The following is a 25,013-nucleotide window of genomic DNA, read 5'->3' as shown; positions in this document are numbered from 1 at the left end:
TTCGACAGTTTTGATCGAATGGGCTAGAAATCGATGCAGCAGAAAGCATTATCGATCGTCAGATCGATCATGGACAATTTCGATCGATCTGATTGGTCCGGAAAATCTGGGTCGATCGGCTGCTGGCAGCCGATCGATGGCCCATAGGGTTGCATTGGATCGAACAGTGCAACACTGCATTTAGATCGATATTCCATCGATTTCACTCTAAAATCTATTGAAATTCGGTTTCTTCTGTGTGGCACACTCAGATACATTCCTGTCAGATTCGACCTGATTAGGCATCTGACAGAAATCTATCTGATGGTCGAATCTGCTGCAAATCATATAAGTGTATGGCCACCTTAACAGAAAATTGTATGGTGTGTACTAGGCATTAGACGGTGAAACCACCGTCTAATAACCAGGGCTGTGGAGTTGGTCTGACTCCGGGTGCCCAAAATCGCCCCAACTCCGACTCCACAGCCCTGCTAATAACCCTGTACAGCGCTGCCTATGACAGCTGATCACGCTGATTGGCTGGCAGGGGAAGGGGAATATAAAATAAATTTTAAAAAAGGTTACATTTTAAAAAATAAATATATAAAAAAAACAACTGGGAAGCGATCAGACCCCACTAACAGAGAGCTCTGCTAACACCACGGTCCTCAAGTGGTTAATGCAAACTTTATGCGACATAGAATTGGACCAATCAAAACTGACCAAACTGCATCCGGATCCGACTGGCCCAATTTGAAGTTGTATTATAGTTGCCTTTATATTATCCTTATTTCTGACTCAGAGCAAGTGTACAGCCAGCGAGCTCCATGATGTTGGTGTATTGACACTGTGGAACCACAATCACCAGCATGCCCACACAACGTGTTGGACACAAGTATAGAAGCTGCGTTACCTGAAAAGGCGTCGGGGCCGCGCCCTCATTGGTATCTGACACGCCCACCCAAAAAAGGCGGCGCATAGGCCGCGCCCTCATCACAGTCAGCATGCCTAAGCAGATACATAAAGGACAACGGATAGGACAATCAGATCGTCCTCATCGGCTTGACACACCCATCCATATACAAGCGGCGCACAGGCCGCGCCCCCATCAGTGTCTGACACAACCACTCACCCATAAACAAGAGGCGCACAGGTCGCGCCCTCATCCGCTTGACACACCAATCCATATACAAAAGACGCAAAGGCCGCGCCCTCGTCAGTGTGCCATAGGCCCAAGACCGCGCCCTCATGAGTTCTGGCTGCGCCCTCATGAGTTCTGACACACCCATCATAAACAAGAGGCGCACAGACCGCGCCCTCATCGGCTTGACACACCCATCCAAAGGCGGAGAGACAGCTCCCTTATTGGCTTGACACACCCCCATCACTATACAAGAAGCCCCCATCAGTGTCTAACACACCCATCTATAAACAAGAGGCGCGCAGTCCGCGGCCTTATCGGCTTGACACACCCATCCATAAACAAGAGGCGCCCAGGCCGCGCCCCCATCAGTATCTGACACACCCATCCATAAACAGGAGGCGCACAGGCCACGCCCTCATCGGCTTGACACACGCATCAATATACAAGAGGCATACAGGCCGCGCCCCCATCAGTATGTCTGACACGCCCAACCACGAGAGGAGTGGAACGCGGCGTTCTTAGCGTAATCTGACACGCACAGGCGCACAGGAGGCATTCTGATGAGGCTCCTATTCTCAGCGTTAGGTACACGAGGCGCATGCGCGTTGTCTGCTCGCCCGGATACAAGAGGGGGCCTTTTACACCGTATTCTGTCTACTTCGCCGCGGCCATTTTGTTGAGGACGTCCGCACGCGTAATACAGGGCTGGTCTCCATTAACGTGTCAGCTATTGTAACCTTCAGACCACACACATGTAGACACCCAGGCATATTTGGGTTTGTTACTTCGATACATATGGGCCCTGCGGCGGAAGTTACAGGAGTATAATCTGTGTCTTCTGAATGAGGGGTGGTAGAGATGGAGGTGTATGATGGCATGGACACAGTGCTGGACTACCTGCAAGAGGTGGAGAAGAAGGCTGAGGATGTGATGGCAGACAGGAGGCAGGTGAGCAGGAAAGGGAGCAATAACAGCCTTCACAATAGTGCTTATAGCAGCACACGTGTCTAGTACTGTCATTACCCCAGTGTGGACAACCCAGCTTGCCCTGTAACTTCCCTTTTGCGTACCAAATTTTGTGTGTACCAAATAAGAGTCAGGTAAACTGGGGCATGATCATTTATCAACAAGTAATAGTGATTTTAACTTTTGTATTCCTTGTTCACTAGATAAAAATAAAGAATTGATTTAACACCCGACCGTTACTTTAAAGCGGACCTGAAGAATCTTACCTGGGGCTTCTTCCAGCCCTCTGCAGCGTGCGACATTACCAAAGGATCCTCCGGTCCCCCGCCACAGCTCACTTTCATTCTCGCTGACTTGCAAGTTGACAACCACTGTGCTTGCGCATCCTAGTATGAGCTCCCGTAGCGTCCGGCACAGGCGCAGTACAAAAAAAGAGGACGCGTGGGGCCAGGGCCGCTTAGGCGCAGTGGACGGCGACTGGAGAAAGCGAATGTGAGCTGCGGCAGAAGAACGGAGGATCGTTTGGTAACAGTGTGGGTACAGGACATCTGCAGGGGGCTGTCAGATGCCCTAGGTAAGTAGAACTCTTAGATTCCTCAAGTTTCCTTTAATTCCAGTTTGAGATTGGCAGGGCATTGAGCATCTACAGTGCTGGCGGTTTCCCCTGCTATGCCAGACGTACAGAACAGACATAGGCGTGATATCTGTTGATCTGCTATTGCAGTTCCAGCATGCCTTGCCACGGAATAATGGTACAGTACAACTGTGACTTCTTTTTGTGAGTGCATTTTTGGTTATTTTTTTTTTTTCACTTCTGTACCAGTTAGCTATTGATGGTGGGTGTTTTTATATTTGTAGATCATGGACCTGGATATCAAAAGGAACCAGAACCGAGAAGCGTTGAGAGCTCTGATGAAGGACACGGATAAGTCAGGTGACCGCATACACTGCAGCTGAATCACTAAATAACTTGTGGGAGAAAAAGTAACCTAGTAAATTGCGTACGTTCAGCAGCATAGGAACAACAATATCAGGCACAAAGACCACTATAGGGCTCAGGAGGTGTCATTCAGAGCCACATCCCACTATACCACTGCACAGCACGCCAACTCCTTTTGGAGGTATCATCTATTGTAAAGGATACCCGAAGTGACCTGATGAGATAGACATGGGTATGTACAGTGCCTACCACACAAATAACTATGCTGTGTTCCTTTTTTTTTTTTTTTTCTCTGCCTAAAAGAGTTAAATATCAGGTATGTAAGTGGCTGACTCAGACAGGAAGTGACTACAGTGTGACCCTCACTAACAAGAAATTCCTTTTTACCTTTCTTGCTCTCAGAAGCCATTTTCTGCTAGGAAAGTGTTTTATAGTTGGAATTTCTTATCAGTGAGGGTCACACTGTAGTCACTTCCTGTTTGAGTCAGCCACTTACATGCCTGATATTTAACTCTTTCAGCCAGAGAAAGAAAAAGGAACACAGCCTAGTTATTTGTGTGCTAGGCACTGTACATACACATGTCTATCTCATCATGTCACTTCGGGTATCCTTTAAAGTGCAAATGCTAATAGGGTCACTACCTGGGCAATAAAGAGTAGAAAAACAAGTTGTTGTTGTATATTATGCCAGTTGGTAAATAAACTTTAAGGCCGGTTTTATATCTTGTTTCTTGCGGTGGGGATGCGATGCTCCTGCCTCATCCCACCACAAAACAAAAAATGACAAACATGTGACCCTGAGTGCTCTGACAGGGTCATATACGTAACACACCTCAGTCGTTTACACTACACGTGTCGCCCACAGACTCCCATTACCACAAGCCTTTGTGTCAGATCGGATACATCTGAGGCACACCACAATGGACTGCAGTAAGTATTAAAGTCTCCTCCACAGACTTTCATTGCTTTTGCGCCCCTTGGAGCAAGATAGGGTAACACAATGAGGTTTAGCCTGCAAGTGTAAAAAGAGCCTAAATGGCTCGATAAACCGCTTGATAGTTGAAAGTATACATTTTCTTAGATATTTCTTATTCTCCTTCTCAACGTATCAGGAAAGTCTCTAATTTTGATATTCGAGTCCCAGAATGTTCCTCAAAATCACAACGGAGAGACCTCTGTTGAATTCATAAAGACTTGTGGGAGTGAGGGGTATTGCAATGTATGAATGTCGGCCAGGCAGATGCCACCCGCTTACATGTACATGTAGGGCATGGGAATGGCTCCAAAAGAATGTCACACTTGCCTCACCTTACTGGTCCACAGTACAGGACACGGTATGCCAGTGCCAAGCTCCTGCAGGTGCACCACACCTGCAATGGCATGCACAATGGAAAGAATGGAGACAAACACCTGCCTCAACTTGTAATTATTAGCATCTCATGGACCAAGAGCAGATTTAAAGAGCAATTAAGGGGCCCATACACCTAACTATTTTCCCGCCGATATACGGCCGATTCGATCACAGTGATCGAATCTGCTGTGAAATCGCCGCGCACACCGCTGACAGAACGATCGATTTCCGTCCAAAATCGATCGTTCCCGATCCGTCCGTGCGGCAGATTTTTCTCGATCGCCGGCGGGTCGGGAGTGCATCGATAGCGGCGTTCGCATGCCCGACGACCGACGCAATACAGCGGGTATACATTACCTTGCTTCACTTCGTCCTGCCCGGCAGGAAGTTTAAACAGTAGAGGGAGCTCTACTGTTTAAACTTCTTGCCGGGCAGGAAGAAGTGAAGCATGCCGGAGACCAGACCGGAGAAGAAGATAGCAGAGACCTGGGGAGTCGAACGGCGGAGCAGGTAATGTATGCGGGGGGGGGGGGGGGGCGGTGGCAGCACCACCTCCACCACCACCACAGATTGTGAACGGTTTCAGGCTGAAATCGGTTCACAATCTGTTTGCAGTAAAGGTGGCCATACGATCCCTCTCTGATCAGACCAGCAAATCGGCAAGCATATGGCCACCTTTAAAGTAAGAATAATATGGAAGCTGCCATATTTATTTCCTGTTTAACAATACCAGTTGCAAGGCAGTCCTGCTGATCTGTTTGGCTGCATGAGTGTCTGAATCACACCAGAAACAAGCATGAAGGTAATCTTATCAGGTTTGACAATAGTGTCAGAAACATCTAATCTGCTGCATGCTTGTTCAGGGTCTATTGCTAGAAGTATTAGATGCAGAGGATCAGCAAGACAGCCAGGCAACTGGTACTGCTTAAAGGAACCCAAGGTTTTTTTTTTGGGGGGGGGGAGGGCAGATGGGACACAGAGGCGTGTTCTCTGCCTCATGACATTCCTCTGTGTCCCCACACCTCTGCTCTCTGCCCCCACGCTATAGCCCCTCCCCCCCACCTCCCCCCGACATTAACGACATTGGCCTCAATTCACTAAGCTTATCTCCTGTCTTTCATAAAGTTTCTAGAGTTATCACCATGGTGATGAGGCATGTAGTATTTAGGAAACATTTTACCTCAGGCAAACCTAAAGTTAACTCTTCTGTCTAAGTTAACTCTTCAATCCTTAATTAACAACCGGTTAGAATTCTGGAGCTATTTTAACTGCGTGTGAAAATAACTACAGAGGAGGTAACTTAAATGAGTTATCCGGGCTAGATAAAGAAAATAAAGGCTACTTACCGGGGGCTTCCTTCAGCCCCAAGCTCCCAGGACCTCCCTCGCCGCACCTCTGCGTGCAGCCGTCACCGGAGCTCCGTCCCGGTCCCCGGCGACGTCAGAGTGACCGCCGGGGAGCTTGGGGCTGGAGGAAGCCCCCGGTAAGTAGCCTTTATTTTCTTTATCTAGCCCGGATAACTCCGTTAAGGAATGATAAGATAACTCTCTCACTGTGTGGTGGCAAGCTTCCTCTTGCCTTATTATCTCCAGTATGATCTTATTGAATTGAGGCCAATATTTGTTGCTATCTCGAGGGTAAACGTGGGAGAGGGATTCCCTGTTCAAAACGCCTGCCAGGGGCATTCCTGCAGGCTTTCCAGAGCTGCCATTGCGCAGTTCTCCCTGACCGCGCCCCCTGCCGATCCCTTGCCTCCCTGCACGCTGTGAATGAGAGACAGTCTCTCATTCCAGCGTTGTGACCCATAGGTCATGAAAGTGGGCCAGTGCGGCACACAGGAGTTGCGGGGAGCGGAGGTTTTGGTGGCGGCTACCTGATCCGCTCAGCTTTTTTTCCGCCAGACTGATATGACGTTTGTCCGTTTTTATCTGCAGAAACAGTGACCGTTTGCTTTGGAAACATCTTCATAGATCTGCCCAAAAGTAAAACAAAGGACATGATTCAGCGAGGTGAGTCGGGTGAGGAGGACGTGTGATTTGAAGCTATTATTGTCCGTATTATTCTAGCTTAAAGTGTCGTCCTCTGACAGATCAGCAGCAGCTGGACCAAGAGATGCAGGATATTCGCTCCAAGCTGAAGGGGAAGGTAAACCAGCTGTATGAAGCACAAGGTGAGATCCTAGCCAAGCATTTTTTTTTATCTATATGGGGTCCGTATCAGTTGTAGAGTAAATCCAAAAACAAGCTTTTGTCAAGATAACAAAAGTTTGTTTTGGTAATACCATTAATGACAGAATTTAGACAATTTTTTTACAAGCTTTTGAGAGCAACACTTGCAGGTTAAAGGATACCCGAGGTGACATGTGACAAAATGAGATAGGCAGGTGTATGTACAGTACCAAGCACACAAATAACTATGCTGTGTTCCTTTTTTTTCTTTCTCTTCCTGTAAGAGTTGAACATCAGGTGTGTAAGTGGCAGTTCTGTTAGGACCGGGTCAGACTACAGTGTGACCCGAACTGATAAGAAATTCCAACTATAAAATACTTTCCTAGTAGAAAATGGCTTCTGAGAACAGGAAAGAGATAAAGGGGTCAATAGTTCATAGATTTTAGCCCTGGCATACTTCAATGAATGTGTCATTGAGCAAAGACAATAAAACATTAACAACTGTGGAATATCTTAACTACCTGCGGACTGCCGCAGTTTAAATCTACGGCGGGCAGGGGGCGCTGTGGTTCTGACCTGGCGTAAACTCTACGTCCCATTCACCGCACGCCCCCGCCCGTTCCCGCCGCTCTGTCCCCGCCGCAATGTGCTGCCCTGCCACCTCTATGACTGCAGAGCACTGTGAGCCGGGCAGGAGCCGTTTTTCATTGGCTTACATGGAGTGACAGGGTCAGGAGCCAATGAAAGCGGCTCCTAACCGGCGCACAGCGCTCTGCCGTCATACCGATGGCAGAGAGAGCAGCCTGCGGCGGGGACAGAGCGGCGAGAGCGGTGAATTTTAGTGGCGATTTGTCGGGAAGCGGCGGTTTACTGGACCAGCACCCTCTGGTCCTTAAGGGGGCAGAGGGTGCTGGTCCCGAAGTGGTTAAAAAGTCATTTTTAGGAGAAGGAGGATATATACAATTATTTCATTAGTTTATTTTCAGGTGTCCTTTAAACCTGTTTCATTACCCTAGTTTGCCACAAAAGCAATGAAAGTCTATGAAGACTTTCACACCTATTGAAGTCTGTTGCGGTGCGCCGGAAGTATCCAATGCGAGGGCTGCAGGGCATTATGCGTTATGCACAATACTTGGGGTAATGGAAGGTATTGGGCGGCGTAGTAAGTGTAAACGCCACAGTTTGACGTACTTCCTGCTCAGCTGGAAGTAAGTCACTGAACGGGTGGGCCAAAGTATATGACCCTATCAGCGCACTCTGCTGCGGGGTCATACGACTTTTTTGCATTGTGGCAGGAGCACCACAGTGCAAAATATCAAATTTAAAACCAGCCTCAATCTGTTTGATCTCTGAGTTAATGTCTGCCTTAAAGTTAATGGAGCACCACGGTGCTCCTTGGTTAAAAAACAAAAACAAACCTACCCCTAAGAGAGGTTCATAGTGTGTGTTTTGGAGTCAGTAAGCATTTACTTATGGAGGGGGGCTGTTCTATAGACACATCCCTTTCCCCAGTCTATCCATGTGCCTCCATCTTGCTTCTTCGTGTGCAGCAGTGCGAAGCAGCCATGGTGATATCGCATGCCCCTGCCCAAGGTCGGATTTACCATAAGGCACTGTAGGCACGTGCCTACAGGCGCCTGATGATGGAAAGGCAGCTCACACCCATTCTAAAGTGCCTGCCTTACCTATGCAGAGCCCAGAGCGGAGTGTAAATGAGAGGTTACTCACCCAGCTCTTGGCATTCTAGTGGCTAAACCTGCCTTCAGTCGGGGGTACCTCTAGCTTCCTAATACTTGGGAGCATCTCTAGCTACTTAATACTGAGGATACTGCTGGCTACCTAATACTAAGGGGCACATGTAGCTACCTACGCCCGGCAGGGAAGTAAGGGAGAAGTGACATCTGGGCCAGCCAGCACACTTGCGGTGCAGTTCGGCGGGGGTTTGTAGGTTCATGGAAGGCAAAGTCTAAGGTGCCAAGACATCTGTGCCTACAGGCTCTAGTAATGTAAAATCAGACCTGCTGCAGTGCATACTGGGAGATGTAGTCCTTAATGTGAGTACATCTCCCAGCATGCACTGCGGCATGCAACCTCAGCCCCCTCCGACCCCCGGCTGCTTTGAACTGCTTCATCTGCAGCACAAGGAGAAGCAAGGTGGAGGCACGCATGTATAGACTTTCATGAAAGAAGGGAGACTCTCAGAGAGAGGAGTCAGAGACTAGATAGGGGTCTTATGACCAGAGGTGAAATAAATAAAAAAAATAGGCACAAAACAGAAATTAAATTCACTTTAAAGAGACACTTATATTCAGCAGGGGCCCGTGTGCCCCTGCTAAACCGACGCTATCCCGTGGCTGAATGGGGGTCCCTTCACCCCCAACCCCCCCCCCCCCTGCAACGGCTAACGGCTGCAGCCTTGCCTGTCAGCGCCGTCAATCAGCGGTGCATCGCCGCCTCTCCCCGCCCCTCTCAGCGAAGGAAGACAGAGGGGCGGGGGAGAGGCGGAGATACGCGCTGACAGACGCGCGTGAAGCAGGGCTGCGGCCATTAGCCCTGCCTGAATGCGGAAGCGCTGCCCGCACAGCACGAGGGGGATTGGGGAGGTAAGGGACCCCCGATTAGCCGCGAGATAGCGGCGTTTTAGCAGGGGCACACGTGCCCCTGCTGAATATAAGCACTGAAGCGAGATATATTCTCGCTTCAGTGTCTCTTTAAAAATGAATGCCCCTGACTTTCTAACTTTTTGTTTTTCAGGAAAACCTGAACTGAAAGGCTTTGACCTGACACCACTAGACCCGGATGAAATGAAGGCAATACACAAAGTATTGCAGGGATAAAAGATGGTATGGAATTATATATAGGTTTTTTTTTTATTTATATAAAGGATTGATGTCAGAAGACACACTGGAAATATGTTCACGCAGTACAAACCTATTAGTAAGACAGCAGACTGAGTACATGTGTGTCCAGTTTAGCATTCCAAAAAAGCAAAAATGAGCAGAGGATCACAAAAATGCAGCTGACTCCTGTTCAGGCCTGCTGCTCGCTCAAAGGATGGAGTCGTGATCAGTCAGTCATGAAAATGCTAAGCTGATGGGGGATTTATTTTGTGACTAGTTATTACCATGCTTCCGACAACATTAAAGTGAACACTGGGTGAGAGGGATATGGAGGCTGCCATATTTGTTTCCTTTTAAACAATACCAGTTGCCTGGCTGCCCTTTTGATCTATTTGGCCGCAGTAGTGTCTGAATCACACCAGAAACAAGCATGCAGGTAATCTTGTCAGATCTGACAATGTCAGAAACACCTGATCTGCTGAATGCTTGTTCTGGGTCTATGGCTAAAAGTATTAGAGGCCGAGGATCAGCTGGACTGCCAGGCTACTGGTTTAAAAGGAAATAAAAATGGCAGCCTCCATATAACTCTCTCACCTTGGGTTCACTTTAAGACATACAGGGCCCGAGGCAATAACTTGCGGTAATATTAACATGTGGAGACAGTGCAAGGCAATGTTACCGGGACTACTATAGCAGCGTACCACAAATTACACTATTAACCACTTACCCTCCCCCGGGACAAGTATCTACGTCTGTGAAAAATCCCTCTTCACCTTGCTGCGGGCTCGCTCCCGCGCTCGTTCTCACTGATGATTGTTAGAGGGGAGATCAATAAATGGATCTAAGTCCCTGTGTGAATGATCACCAGCATCAATGAGATACCTGTGTAATACAAAGGCCGATACTTGCACATCCACGCATTACTTCCTGTTTGCGTACTAATCGTATGCGCAGGGAAGTTATGCGCAAATAGTAAAATTACCCCCTTACCTCCCACACTCCCCAAAAGTTACACGAATAAAACTTTTGTGAAAATATATATACACTTTAAAAAAAATACCTTAGGGACTGAACTTTTTAATATATTTGTCAAGAGAGTATATTACTGTTAATTTTTAAATTATGGGTTTGTAATTAGTGATGGACGCAAAACTGAAAAAAATGCACCTTCATTTTCAAATAAATACTGGCGCCATACATTGCACCAAGGAAATATTTTAAATGTTGCAATAACTGGGACAAATAAAACGTGGGTTTTAATTATGGTAGCATGTAAAACTATAATGGCCGAAAGCTGAAAATTTTTTTTTCTTATTATTCCCATTAAAATGCATTGGAATAAAATAATTGTTAGCAAAAAGTACCCCCCAAAGAAAGCCTAATTGGTGGTGGAAAAAATAATGTATAGATCATTTCAATGTGATAAGTACTGATAATGTTATTGGCAGATGAATGGCTGATAGGTTAAAATTGCTCTGGTTTTTAAGGGGAAAAACCCTGGGAGTTGAAGTGGTTAATGTGATCTGTGGTACTCGAGTAATGCGAGTGTTGCTACAGTAATGCATTTTACCAACGCGCGTTACCATAGCCACACTCGCAGGTCATACTAATAGTGTAACTTGCGGTACACTTCTGTAAATGTACTTTATTGAGTCTCTGTACACACTTCTCTCTCAGGGTTTCTTGGTGGGGGCAGGTTTCAGTATCTGTCGGAGATTCTTCTTCCGGTCATTGATGCACCCTGTAAAGAGAAAGGCGACAGTGGAGGCCGATGCTGGGAGGACCTCAACATTTTGTTCCAAAGCGGACAGTCTCCCCTTCCTTACCTAAGTGTGTGTTGGCCATGAAGCCTCCGTTGCTGAGGGCATCTTGTCCGTCGTCTTGGGACACGGGGCCATCATTCCACATCAGATCAAATCCCCCGACTCTCTTCTCTTTCCCGGTTAACCTGAGTAAAGACAGAACGCGATGTATACTAGTATTTGCATGAGAAATGTCACTTCAGTCATGTGACCTCAACTGGCGGCAGCATAATAAGGCAATCCCTAGTGTAGATTGTAGATTTTGTTGCACGGTGAAGCCAAAAGACTGCTCCCCTGCTGCAGCCAAACTCCCCCTCGAAGTTGTCGCAATTTCGGGGAACACATAATTCAAGCACTGGCTATTGTGACTGCCCAAATTAGTAATTGTATGCTGCTATAGCCATAATTCTCATCATGGCCTATGGCAGCGCCCCCCCCCCCCCCCCCCAAAAACAAAAAAAGAAAAAGACATCCATCCACATCACACCTGAGATTCCCCATTCCCTTCAGATCCTCGCCATATCTCCTACATAGGTGGCTCAGCCTCCTTCAGGCAGGAGGGGATGTGGCGGCTCCAGCTAACCTCTCCATCGGCTTTTTAGCTATTGACTTGCCGATGCCATTCTTTTAATAAGGTGTGGTGGTGTTTCTCTGGATAGTTGGGAAACACCTTTAGAAGGTCGTAGGGAGGAGTTGGGTGGGCTTGGTGCAGGTGCTTCTGGGATGCACCTCAGAAGGTCATGGGGAGGAGACTGGTGGGGTCGGTGCATGGGCTTCTTTGATGCACCTCAGAAGGTTGTGGGAGGAGGGCAGGGTAGATATTATTGTGAAAGTTCAGGCACTCAAGCAACAATAAAAGTGTACAAAAATGTGTAGTAGTAGTAGTAGTAGTAGTAGTAGTAGTAGTCCTCCTATACTTCATGTAAGAAGTAATGCAATTCACCCTCCAAACCCCCCACCCACCCACTGTACCCTAGTAGAAAAAAAAACATCCAACAGTGATAAGGTGCACCATAGCGGGAGCTCACAGCTTTCATATCAAATGAACAACTCCAGGATGTGGGGAGGTGCTTACATGCAGCATATGACTCAATAAAGTTTTATACAATGTTATTGCTGCTTGAGTGCTTGTACTTTCTTTATGTTGCTGCTTTAAAAGTACAGATTTTGTACAGCTGCTCTCACTTATTGCATGGTTGGTGGTTCAGCCAATATCTGAAGGGTAGTGCACCCCAGCTCCTTCTAGGTTCTCTATTGGATATTATTGTGGGATTGGTGCAGGGGCTTCTGGGATGCTCATCAGGTGGGCGTGGAAAGGGGCCAGGTTGACATGCTGCGATTCTTCAGTCCCTTGCCCCTAGAGAATGGAATATAGTAACACAACTGTTACATTAAAGGGAACCTAAACTGAGGATATTGATTTTACTTTTAAAATAATACCAGTTGCCTGACTCTCCTGCTGATCCTGTGTCTCTAATACTTTTAGCCACAGCCCCTCAACAAGCATGCAGGTCAAATGCTCTGCCTCTGACTGAAGTCAGACTGGATTAGCTGCATGCTTGTTACAGGTGTGTGATTCAGCCACTACTACAGCCAAAGAGATAAGCAGGACTGTCAGGCAACTGGTATTGTTTAAAAGGAAACGTTCATATCCCTCTCAGTTAAGGCTCCCTTTAATCAGAAACCTTTTCACTTGTGCAGCTTTGTGATTGGCTGTGTGAGCATTGTGGTCGCTGTGACAGCCAATCGGAAAACATTCACAAGCACTTTTCTGTTTCTTCTTCTTTTTTTTCTTTTTTTTTTTTTTAAGTGGCCAAGCATGAAACAGCTTTACTTTGCTGCAGGAGCCGAGTAATGAGGCTGTAATATTGAAGAAGGAAGTTATTGTCATGCAGTATATAATTGCCTCACCTGCCTTCCATGTCTACCACATGCAGGGTGTCCTCCAGGAGGCGACACTTCAGCTCGTAGTCCTCCTGGCTGCTAGCGGTCAGAGAAGGGGAGGCATTGACTTCTATAAGCCACCTGTGGAGACCAGAATACATCACTGATTGGCTGTAGAGACCAGAGTACAACAGTGATTGGCTGGCTGTGGAGACCAGAGAACATTGCTGATTGGCTGGCTGTAGAGACCAGAGTACATCACTGATTGGCTGGACCACACCCATATGACTGGATGCTGAAGCTACAAAACCAATCAGGCCTTCCTATTTTTTTTTTTATTTTTTTTTGCTTGTAACATATCTGCGTGCTTTGCCCCACAATTTGGAATGTTATCTTCCTGGAGCCTTTATGTGTACAGATCACAATGGCGGCTGAAATAGTGTAAATGGGTTGAAAATGCCATTCTTGCACATCGCAGCTCACAGTAGCCTCAGTTGAGAAGCCGTTTATGCATTTAGTCAGAAGAGCATTTTTTTAAAAGGACATCTGAAGCAAAAGGGATATGGAGGCTGCCATATTTTTCTCTTAAAGAGAACCTGAGGCGGCATACTGGAATCCTAATATGACCCAGAGGCATGTCGGGTCATTGTATCGCCGCTGCCATACCGGTAGTTGCAGAGTGAGAATATGTAAATTATTAACATTTGGGTTATATACTAAATAAAGTGTAATGTTTGTTATCGTAACTATTCTCTGATGTAGTAAAACACTGGGTATAGTAAACTGTGTCCAGGTCCCAAACAAGCACCACTATAATTATATGGGATTAACGCCTGGTATAGTAAACCCTGATATAATAGAACTTCTGTTATAGTCGACCTGTTTTTGTTTGTTTGTTTGGTTTTTGTACCCCTGTGGTATCCTGTATCCAGCTATAGTGGAAAGTGGGCGGGTGCTTGCATCAGTCAGAGACCCATGACCTGTGGTCAGTGGGTGGGAGCTGGCAGCCACTTGTAGTCTGCTCGCTATCCGCACACTACTCTGGGACTGCATGGATTACCTCAAAAACACCAGGCGGTGAGACCTATGCTTTCTGTGTAAGCTGCTGCCTGATTACTGAGGGAAATGCCTGTCATCTGTGACTTGCTTGTGCATGGCTACAATGCTACAGTATCACCCAGGCTGCACAGAAATGTGGACAGAGGAGCATACTGTCCATACTGTAACTGCTTTAAAGGAATACTATCGATTCACATATTTTTTTCAATTGACACAGGAATTGTTTGGGAAGTGCTGCTAAGGGCTCTTTCACATTAGACAACGCATGCAGGAGCTTTTCTCCTGCACGCGTTGTCTGCCTGCGGCGTGTCGTCGGGTATCTGCGGTGCGACGCAATCAGCGGCGGTAGCTGGTAATTAAACCCGACGGAAAACGCCGGCTCGCGGGTGCGTTGGATGAAAAACTGCACCCGGGTGCGTCGGAACCGCAACGCATCAAAACGCAGCGTCGGGTGTGAAAGGTAAAATGAAAGTCTATGGACTTTCATTCCTTGGTTAACGCAAACGGCTGTGAAAAAGCCCTAAGTACTGGTGTAGTCCTATGTATAGGGTAGCACTCACTGGCAAACCATCCGGTCAGGAATGGTAGGTGTGCTGGAGAAAAATCCTGGACACCACAGGATTCAGTAGTATCAAAGCGTAATAATCCGCACCATCTTCAAGCATGTATCTCCATTTATTGGTAGAAAAAGACAAACATATTAAAAAGAACTGTAGGGCAAAACAGTCCGCTGTTTCGGGCTACCTGCCCATCTTCAAGTTGCCCAGTTCTGATTAAAACACATTTCAATGCACACATATATACACATCTCGTCCAATCATAGAAGGTATGCAAATTAGAGAACCTGATGGGGAACTAATCATTTGCATATGCTGACCACTCCTATAGGTCTGGTTGCCATGACGCCGTATGGTACTAACTACGTAATTCCGCCTTGTGCGGAAGTTCCCTACTGGTCGGCGTTTGCATCGCGCTGACGTCACCGCCACGCCGGCGGTATTCTGATAGGTCGGCGCTTCTTCGCGTGCGGCGTCTGATACACGCTCCTGGACTTCCTGATTGGGTGGCAGACCTTTCCATCATACTTTACCGGTGGGGTTTATTTATAAGATTTCGTCCCCATGTGAGTATCTATTTTCTGACACCCGTTCTTGCTTTTGAACCAATATAATGATGGGTATGTTTGTTGATGCTGATAATGGTTTTTATTGTATTCACATTGTGCTGGGAATTTGAAATTTGACTTTAGCCAATCAGCTCACTTGGTGGCTCTATAGGAGTGGTCAGCATATGCAAATGATCAGTTCCCCATCAGGTTCTCTAATTTGCATACCTTCTATGATTGGACGAGATGTGTATATATGTGTGCATTGAAATGTGTTTTAATCAGAACTGGGCAACTTGAAGATGGGCAGGTAGCCCGAAACAGCGGACTGTTTTGCCCTACAGTTCTTTTTAATATGTTTGTCTTTTTCTACCAATAAATGGAGATACATGCTTGAAGGTGGTGCGGATTATTACTCTAAGTACTGGTGTATACATTTTAGTAGCAACTTCTTTGTTTACTGTTAGCAAAATACATTCAAAGTTTACTGAAGCCAAAACTGATGGCTGACTGAGCCATGAGGAGAGGGGAAATTCTCCTCACACTTGATCAATTAACTCTATGTGTAGCTCTGTGTGTGACAGAGACAGACAGGACACAGGAGCTGCAGCTGTTGGGAGCTCTGTTTCTGACTGAAGTGTCTGAAGAGAGCAGAGGTAATGTAACTAATTGTCACAGCTTTTTCATATTGTTTTTGCTTTCAGAGTTTGATCTGTTTGATATTTTCTTTCTGTAGTCTGATGTGCAACTCTGGCTGTGCATTGAAGAAGACACCCCCTTCTGCAATTGATTTGTCCCAATATAGCTAAATCCTACCCTCAAATTACAGCTTTTGCCTCTGATATTTAACATGAAAATTAGGAAAATGTTTACACAGCTACTTAGACATTATTTGTACATTGTCATTTTAGAACACTTGGGTATCGAAAGTATTCCTTTAACTGGTGAGACCTATGCTTCCTGAGCAAGCTGTGGTGTGATTATTGCATACACAACCCTGCAGCCTGAGCACTGTGCATTATGATCTAGCTTAGCACTGTCTGTGCTCAATTGCTAAGGCACTGAAAAGAAAAAAATCACACACAATTGCTGACTGAATTAAGATACAGTACTATAAGATACAGTACTATAGTATACTTTCTGTGCTTAAAGGGTTTCTGTGGAGTCCTTCAATAAACCTAAACAGACACTTACCTGGGGCTTCTATCAGCCCTCTGTAGCTGTAATGTCCCACACCGTCCTCCTACGATCACTCGTATTCGCAGGGCTGTGGAGTTGGTCCAAAAATCCTCCGACTCCGACTCCTCAGTTTAGGATTCCACCGACTCCTCGACTCCGACTCCTCTAATTTGCATATTACAATTTTGTTGATTAAAAGTATGTAACATGAAATTCGTCTCTTAACTGCCAACGCTTAGGAATTTTACAAGACAACTGAAGTGAGAAGGATATGTAGACTACTATATTTATTCCCTTTAGACTAAAACTAGTCCTTGGTAAGAGTACTTGTAAAAGGTACAAACCGGAACAAAGAACATCTATCAGGCCCTAGGCAATGTAAGTGTGGGTACATGTAAGAATGATGTGCCGGTACTCTGCAGGGGAATGAGGAGATTGTAAACAGACAACACCTCTGTGTTCAATGTGCACAGCATTCTCAGTTGATTCCCTGCAGCTCTGTGGGGAGTGCATATGTAGAGTATAGTACTACTGTGTAACAAAGTAAACCTGAGACAGATGAAATTAAAGTTTTATACATACCTGGGGCTTCCTCCAGCCGCCTTCAGGATAATCAGTCCCTCGTTGTCCTCCTCCACCACCTGGATCTTCTGCTATGAGTCCAGGTACTTGAGCCAGTCGGGCGTAGTGCGCATGCACACACTCCGCCGCCAGGAGCATACTACACCTGTGCAGCACTATTGCGCAGGTGCAGAATGTTCCTGGCTGTGGGAGCGGCATGCGGCCGGACAGCGCTGACTGGCTGAATTACCAGGACTCATAGCAGAAGATCCGGGTGATGGAGGACAGCAAGGGACGGATTAGCCTGAAGGGGGCTGGAGGAAGCCCCAGGCATGTATAAAACGTTACTTTTCATCCGTCTCAGTTACCCTTTAATTTGTAGTCGCCAAACCAAATTTTAACATATCAAATTAGTTGATTTCATCAGCAAAGGGAGTGCCTATATTTGCATAAATCAGCATCAATGCAGAATTATTTCCATCTCGTTGACCATCTCTATTAGTGACACAGCTACACATCAGGCTTTATTCTTACAGCATAGATGTTATTTAGTATATATAAGAGATTCCTGTGTACACATCATATATACAGTCACAATCAGATATGTATATCTGACCTTAAAAATACGGGGACTGCTTTATTAAAGCAGCACACAAGTAACTCATTTTGATTGGTTTATTTCATTTTTGTGGACTAAGCACAGCTATTACTGTATATATACTGTATATATACATTATTTTTAATGACTATTATCTGAGAAATAGAACATTTTATCATATTTTCTATTTTAATTACAGTTACAAATTCATTAGGAGTTGGAGTCGGTGCATTTTTTCCCGACTCCGACTCCAGGCACCCAAAATTGCCTGACTCCACGACTCCGACTCCACGACTCCGACTCCACAGCCCTGATTATTCGTCTAACAAGATGAATAATGCGTGCTCCCGCTCGCGTCTCCGGGAGCTTACCGTGCAGGCGCAGTACAAGGTTTTGTTGTACTGCTGCGCAGTATGCTCCCGGAGACGGGAGCGCCGCAGACGCGTAACACGCGTAATTAGATCGGGACCGGCGGTGGAGAAGGAGTTTTCAGAGGAGGACAGCGTGGGACATTACAGCTACAGGGGGCTGATAGAAGCCCCAGGTAAGTGTCAGTTTGTTTTTTTGAAGGACTCCACAGAACCCCTTTAAATATGACCATTTCTGATATAGTAAACTTCTAATATAGTAAATGACTTTGCCTGGTCCCATGGAGTGTACTATGAAGGGATTCTACTGTATATAAAACATATAAGTAGGTAACATTTTGAAGAAATGTGTAAGAACCAATCAGGATCCAGTTTTGGTTAACGTGTGCTTAGCTGGCGACAGCTGATTGGTTACTGTACTGCAGGTGACGGCACATCGTGGCTCTGAGCACAGCTGGTAGTTTATCAGTTGTTACAGTATATCTCATGCATGTTTGGTTTAAATTGCTTGCAACTGAGCTGAAATAAATATATTTTTCGTTTTATGCCTGACTTGATCTGTCCTTTGGCATACATACACATTGAGACACCTGGGCAGAGAACCAGCACTACTACTGCAGGGCCATCTGCCATGACTAATAAAGCACTGCAGGGATATGGGAACAGACACACGAGAGGCTTGCTAGTAGTAGTGTTGTTTGACTCCGGCAATGCGAGGTTTGGAATCCAAACACATGCAGTTAGCACAAACCAGCAGGACGGGGTGCGTTTCGTACTTCCTCCTCTGACACAGGAGACCGGGGTTCAAATCTCAGCTCTTCCTGTTCAGTAAGCCTGCACCAATTTAGTGAGGAGACCTTGGGCAAGACTCCCTAATACTGCTACTGCCTTTCAGGGCGCGCTGTAATTGCTACAGCTCTGGTGCTTTGCGTCTGCCAGGAGAAAAGAGCAATATAAATGTTATTTGTCTTGTCTTCCTCCTTCCAACCCGAAAGGTGTAAGTATTGGAGATAAATGAAACGCACCCAACCTGCTGTTCTGTGCTGAATGTGTGTATTCGGGTTCTGAACCACAAGGTACTGAAGATGAATAACACTACAGACAGAATGTGCTCATGTAGGAATGGGTAGCTATGCTAATCTGCTTATATCTGCTCTGTAGCATGGAAGGTGTATCTACAGGGGTGCAGGTATGGCATTTGCCCTGGGCTCCTTGTACTGTAGGCGCTGCACCAATGTCCCTGGTGTTCTCCATAGAGATTTTATTTTTTATCTGGTGGGTTTTCTGCTGCCTGTTTACATTTTTGGGGGGACAAGCTGCCTAATTGTTATTTGGGGGATATGTACAGGCTGGCCCACTGCCATACTTCAGTCTTACAGGCCATGCTTCATGTCAACTTGGATACAATCAATTTCACAAAATGACAGCACCTTTAATTTTTTGGATGGTGCAACCCCCCCCCCTCCCTTTTCCCCTGGGTGGATTTCAGTGTTAGCCATAGGCATCGCACTGGTTACCCTAGGTAAGCCTGGGGGGGCGGGGGCTGTATTGTGTATTTTTTGGGGGGAGGGGAAGCAAGCATTACTTAGACTACTTATGGGGGGGGGGGGGGGGGGGGTGTTGCAGGGCTATGTTTGTTGTGCTGACTTATACTTTAGTCCTCACCGTTTCCAAATCAAGAGGGTCAAACATTACAGTAGACTTCTATAGATGAATATGCAGTACAATAAATATTTGATGTGGGAGAACAGACCCCCTCCTGTATTCCATCCCTGACCCACTGATTTGGGCCCACTTTGGAACTGAAAGTAGAATATGTAGCACTAGGGGAGACTTTACTAACCCAGCAATTTAAGAACAAATACAAACTATCTTACGTTATGCTGTTTAGCTTTCTTCAGCTTTAAGCCATACAGTACATAAATGGCTGCCAGGTACATTAAATCAGACTTAAGGGCATTTTCATACGCCATCAATTGATTAAGATATCGTTGAACGTGAATAAGGGTAATTGCTCCACAAAACACTCCGGAGGCTCAATAATTCCTACTAAACCTTGGTGTAAAGATCTAGAAAATCCATCTACAGCAGAATGGTCTGACACAGTAGACAGTATGACTGGGGTATTTCTCTCCACTAGAGACAGTTATACAGCTTAAAGTACCACTGGAAAACCAGGAAACAACATATTGAATGAGGCCTATGGTGGCGTACTAGTTAAATCGCCACCGGGAGACTTGGGCGCAGGATGCAGCCAGTGTGGCTTATCCTGCTCCTCCTGCACAAGTCCCGGCGGCGTTAATTACTATTCCCCCTCCAGGTCTACGTGGATGGTGGTGAATGATGTAATTTGGCTGCCAGCTGTTGCTGGAGGCCGAATTACAGTTTTAAAAGTAACTTCAGCTCCGTCATCTGACAGCGCTGAAGGTACTCTCTGTACGCTGCTATAGCCGTAATCACTATTACGGTCTATGATGGCGCCGGCTTCGCCCAAATCTCCTGCTCTCTAATCGACGTGTTTGCCATGGTGGGCTAGACTACCTTCCCCAACAGTGCTGCTGCTGCGCATTATCCTTGGTGCACCCCCTTAGCTCCCACACCTCCCAGAAGAGGGGCGCAGAGCAATTCTGAACGCAGGCACAAGTTTCGATCTGCGCCTGCGCAGTGAAAGAAAGCACTTGTAGATAAGTGCTTGTTTTGCTGTGCACTTGTGGTTTGGAAATTGCGCAGTACTGGATCGCATGGCTAGGGGGAGTGTCCTTGAAAATCATTTGACTGGCGGATCCTGATAAATATTTAGAGGGATAGGGAATAAGGGGAGAGGCCCGAGGATAACGATCAGCGTCAGCACACTCAGGGAAGGGTCATCTACCCCACTCTGGGCTTCATTTATTTATTTTTGTCCCCATATACAGGACAAGATATACCCCACAAAACCATCATAGCGGATACCCAGATAGAACTGATCTTCCAGGGGGCACATTTCTTCCTTATAATTTAGCATTGTCTAGGGTGGGTGAAGAGAATGGAGTTGTTATGTTTTACCATCTTGTAATAAAATACAAAGCTAATAAAAAGAAAAAAATCCCCCCAAAAAAGTGCAATAAACATTCAAATTTAACGTGACCCTGTAGCATATGGCTGCCTCCCTATCTTTCTTGGAGTTGACTTACTCCACTATAATTGCCACCACATGATCCAAGCTTGGGCTCTATACTGATACAAAGGCCAGAGTGTTATGGCCCTGCTTCATTGCTGTGAGAGGGGTGGGGCAAAAGCGAGCTGATGTTTGGGTTGGAGTTGGCATAACTAGGCTTCTGATTTGGAGAAGTGTAGCCAAAAAACAACTGGGCTCACAGTGGGCCAAATCCAATTCACTTTTTCTCCTAAGTTGTCTCCGAGTTTATGTTTTCACATCTTATCAATAAAATGCCTTTTAAGCCACCAGCAAGCAAGAAAATACTCAGGATTTTTATAGTACTTTTTCACCTACTTTTTGGTACTTTTTCAATTGCAGAGTGCTGAAAAGTTAAGGTGGCCATACATCTCTAGACTTGGCGGCCAATCAACCATCTGATTAGTTAATTATTAAAAAAAATGTTGGGCTCGATTAGATCATTATCAAATCAGATGAAAAATCAGTCCCACCAAGAGCATGCCGATTGACGATGCAATCAATGAAATTGGTTGCATGTACAGTGGGTTGCAAAAGTATACGTCCCCCTTGAAGTTTTCCACATTTTGTCACATTACTGCCACAAACATGAATCCATTTTATTGGAATTCCACGTGAAAGACCAATACAAAGTGGTGTACACGTGAGAAGTGGAACGAAAATCATACATGATTCCAAACATTTTTTACAAATAAATAACTGCAAAGTGGGGTGTGCATAATTATTCGGCCCCCTGAGTCAATACTTTGTAGAACCACCTTTTGCTGCAATTACAGCTGCCAGTCTTTTAGGGTATGTCTCTACCAGCTTTGCACATCTAGAGTCTGAAATCCTTGCCCATTCTTCTTTGCCAAACAGCTCCAGCTCAGTCAGATTAGATGGACAGCGTTTGTGAACAGCAGTTTTCAGATCTTGCCACAGATTCTCGATTGGATTTAGATCGGGACTTTGACTGGGCCATTCTAACACATAGATATGTTTTGTTTTAAACCATTCCATTGTTGCCCTGGCTTTATGTTTAGGGTCATTGTCTTGCTGGAAGGTGAACCTCCGCCCCAGTCTCAAGTCTTTTGCAGTCTCCAAGAGGTTTTCTTCCAAGTTAGCCCTGTATTTGGCTCCATCTATCTTCCCATCAACTCTGACCAGCTTCCCTGTCCCTGCTGAAGAGAAGCACCCCCAGAGCATGATGTTGCCACCACCATATTTGACAGTGGGGGTGGTGTGTTCAGAGTGATGTGCAGTGTTAGTTTTCCGCCACACATAGCGTTTTGCATTTTGGCCAAAAAGTTCCATTTTGGTCTCATCTGACCAGAGCACCTTCTTCCACATGGTTGCTGTGTCCCCCACATGGCTTGTGGCAAACTGCAAACATGACTTCTTATGCTTTTCGGTTAACAATGCCTTTCTTCTTGCCACTCTTCCATAAAGGCCAACTTTGTACAGTGCATGACTAATAGTTGTCCTATGGACAGATTCCCCCACCTGAGCTGTAGATCTCTGCAGCTCGTCCAGAGTCACCATGGGCCTCTTGACTGCATTTCTGATCAGCGCTCTCCTTATTCGGCCTGTGAGTTTAGGTGGATGGCCTTGTCTTGGTAGGTTTACAGTTGTGCCATACTCCTTCCATTTCTGAATGATCACTTGAACAGTGCTCCGTGGGATGTTCAAGGCTTTGGAAATCTTTTTGTAGCCTAAGCCTGCTTTAAATTTCTCAATAACTTGATCCCTGACCTGTCTTGGGTGTTCTTTGGACTTCACGGTGTTGTTGCTCCTAATAAGGTAGCCATACACTGGTCGATTTGCCATCAGATTCGACCAACAGACAGATCCCTATCTGATCGAATCTGATCAGAGAGGGATCGTATGGCTACCTTAACTGCAAACAGATTGTGAACCGATTTCAGCCTGAAACCGTTCACAATCTGTGGTGGTTGTGCTGCTGCCGCTTCCCCCCCATCCCGCATACATTACCTGCTCCGCCGGCGCGACTCCCGGGTCTCCGTTCTTCTTCTCCGCTCTGGTCTGGTCTCCAGGTCCAGCATGCTTCCCTTCTTCCTGTCTGGGGGAAGTTTAAACAGTAGAGCGCCCTCTACTGTTTAAACTTCCTGCCGGGACAGGAAGAAGGGAAGCATGCCGGAGACCAGACCAGAGCGGAGAAAAAGAGCAGAGACCCGGGAGTCGCGCCGGCGGAGCAGGTAATGTATTGCAGCTCTATTGCGTCGGTCGTCGGGCACTCAAATGCCGCTAGCGATGCACTCTTTACCCGCGAACGATCGACGGTTATTTTCCGCACGGCGCGATCGACGGGATCGGACGGAATGGATCGAAATTCGGCGTGTAGAGCGAACGATTGGCAGCAGATTCGATCCCAGTGATCGAATCTGCTGTCGAAACGGCGGCAAATCGGGCCAGTGTATGGCCAGCGATATTCTCTTAGACAACCTCTGAGGCCGTCACAGAGCAGCTGTATTTGTACTGACATTAGATTACACACAGGTGCACTCTATATAGTCATTAGCACTCATCAGGCAATTTCTATAGGCAACTGACTGTACTCAGATCAAAGGGGGCCAAATAATTATGCACACACCACTTTGCAGTTATTTGTAAAAAAAATGTTTGGAATCATGTATGATTTTCGTTCCACTTCTCATGTGTACACCACTTTGTGTTGGTCTTTCATGTGGAATTCCAATAAAATTGTTTCATGTTTGTGGCAGTAATATGACAAAATGTGGAAAACTTCAAGGGGGGCGAATACTTTTGCAACCCACTGTATATCGACATGCAGCAAGATGTTGTGCGTCGTGGTCGATCGGGTGCGCAGCGGTAATGGCAAACGATATCAAGACGGCGATGGACTTGTGTGAGGTCATTCACACACCCACGTATAAGCCAGCAACCACGTGGGGTGCGTGTATGCTGATGGAGCCAGCAGCAGACACAGACCAGTATACTGCACTGGGCACGTTTTACATTGGGGGTCGGCGGGCAGATGCAATGTCAAAATGGGCAGCCAACAGATCTCTATCTGCTCAGATTCGATCAGAGAGAGATCTGTCTCTTGGTCGATCTGCCCATCATCGCCTGATGTATCAGCACCTTTATTTGAAACCGAAGATTAAAAATTTGAGAAAGTGAATTGAATAAGGGCCTGAAACTCCACAGAGACTTGTTAGTGACAGCCAAGTGTGATTGGCTGAGGTACAACCTAATTCAAAACCTCTGTCTCTACATGTGCTGTACAAAATCATTTTTATTATTGGCGTACAAAAATTTCCAGCAAAAGGGTTGATGAATTGCATTTGCTGGAAATTTTTGTACGCCAATAATAAAAATGATTTTGTAAAGCACATGTAGAGACAGAGGTTTTGAATTAGGTTGTACTGGTGTCTAGGGTTCCAAAGTCTCTCCTTTTTTGGAGTAGTGCTTCATCATAAACGTTGGCCACCCAATATCGAATGTGAGAGGTGATTGGCTGAGGTACCAGGCCTACAATTGTGCTCTGACCATATGGAAGGTGTCTGCTTACGGCTTGAGGTCTTGGTCCAGTAGGATGTCGTAGCCGTACAGTTCGAAGCAGTGCTTGTCATTAATGATGATCTTCTGGACGCTCTGCAGGCTCTTGATGAAGATGTTGTCCATGTTTTGGAAGAGGGTCTCCACTGCTTCTGGGCCATGTTTGGCGGTCAGGTAATGGCGAAGCTGTTGGATCATCCACTTACATCCCTGGGGAGGAAGAACGACAACGCGTGATATTCTACAGGATTAAAGCAAAACTTCACTGTTACTGAATACTGCCACTACCCTATCAGTGCCCAACAAGACTTTCTGCAATTTGATTTTCTCCAAAAATATCTTTCCATTTCAGCCTATGAATCCCCAAGACTGACG

General features: G+C 46.1%; 2 protein-coding genes across 5 annotated transcripts in view; one reads left to right on the top strand and one right to left on the bottom strand.

Annotated features, from left to right (window-relative positions):
- Positions 1-1,723: 1,723 nt before the first annotated feature.
- PDRG1 (p53 and DNA damage regulated 1) lies at positions 1,724-13,229 on the top strand. 3 transcript variants are annotated; one of them, XM_068263737.1, is made up of 6 exons: positions 1,724-2,071; positions 2,948-3,023; positions 6,315-6,389; positions 6,470-6,550; positions 9,303-9,391; positions 13,035-13,229. In XM_068263737.1, the coding sequence occupies exons 1-5, from the start codon at positions 1,982-1,984 to the stop codon at positions 9,383-9,385; spliced, it is 405 nt and encodes a 134-aa protein (XP_068119838.1). In that variant the 5' UTR covers positions 1,724-1,981; the 3' UTR covers positions 9,386-9,391; positions 13,035-13,229. The 3 variants fall into 3 exon arrangements, with proteins under 3 accessions (XP_068119838.1, XP_068119839.1, XP_068119837.1); XM_068263738.1 differs by having other exon boundaries at positions 9,303-9,409; positions 13,128-13,229; XM_068263736.1 differs by having other exon boundaries at positions 1,726-2,071; positions 13,128-13,229.
- The window catches only part of TTLL9 (tubulin tyrosine ligase like 9), a 70,087-nt gene continuing 54,473 nt past the window's right edge, over positions 9,400-25,013 (bottom strand). For both annotated transcript variants that reach the window (XM_068263733.1, XM_068263734.1), the window contains 4 exons: positions 24,652-24,848; positions 13,102-13,215; positions 11,215-11,336; positions 9,400-11,129 (listed from right to left, as the gene is read on the bottom strand). In XM_068263733.1, the coding sequence (XP_068119834.1) occupies positions 11,062-11,129; positions 11,215-11,336; positions 13,102-13,215; positions 24,652-24,848 (501 nt within the window). In that variant the 3' untranslated portion in view covers positions 9,400-11,061. The remainder of the gene's footprint in view (positions 11,130-11,214; positions 11,337-13,101; positions 13,216-24,651; positions 24,849-25,013) is intronic.

Source organism: Hyperolius riggenbachi, chromosome 12 (genome assembly GCF_040937935.1).
Source record: "Hyperolius riggenbachi isolate aHypRig1 chromosome 12, aHypRig1.pri, whole genome shotgun sequence".
Taxonomy (NCBI): Eukaryota; Metazoa; Chordata; class Amphibia; order Anura; family Hyperoliidae; genus Hyperolius; species Hyperolius riggenbachi.
Note: the sequence above shows the minus strand (reverse complement) of the source record. Positions and strands in the feature narration are given on the sequence as shown.

What these genes read in the sequence shown, in the direction of transcription:
- PDRG1 (XM_068263737.1), top strand. Translation starts at nt 1,982, where the DNA reads ATGGAGGTGTATGATGGCATGGACACAGTGCTGGACTACCTGCAAGAG. An exon ending in GAAGGACACGGATAAGTCAG is followed by an intron (nt 3,024 to 6,314) that starts GTGACCGCATAC and finishes TTTTATCTGCAG; the next exon opens with AAACAGTGACCGTTTGCTTT. An exon ending in CCAGCTGTATGAAGCACAAG is followed by an intron (nt 6,551 to 9,302) that starts GTGAGATCCTAG and finishes TTTGTTTTTCAG; the next exon opens with GAAAACCTGAACTGAAAGGC.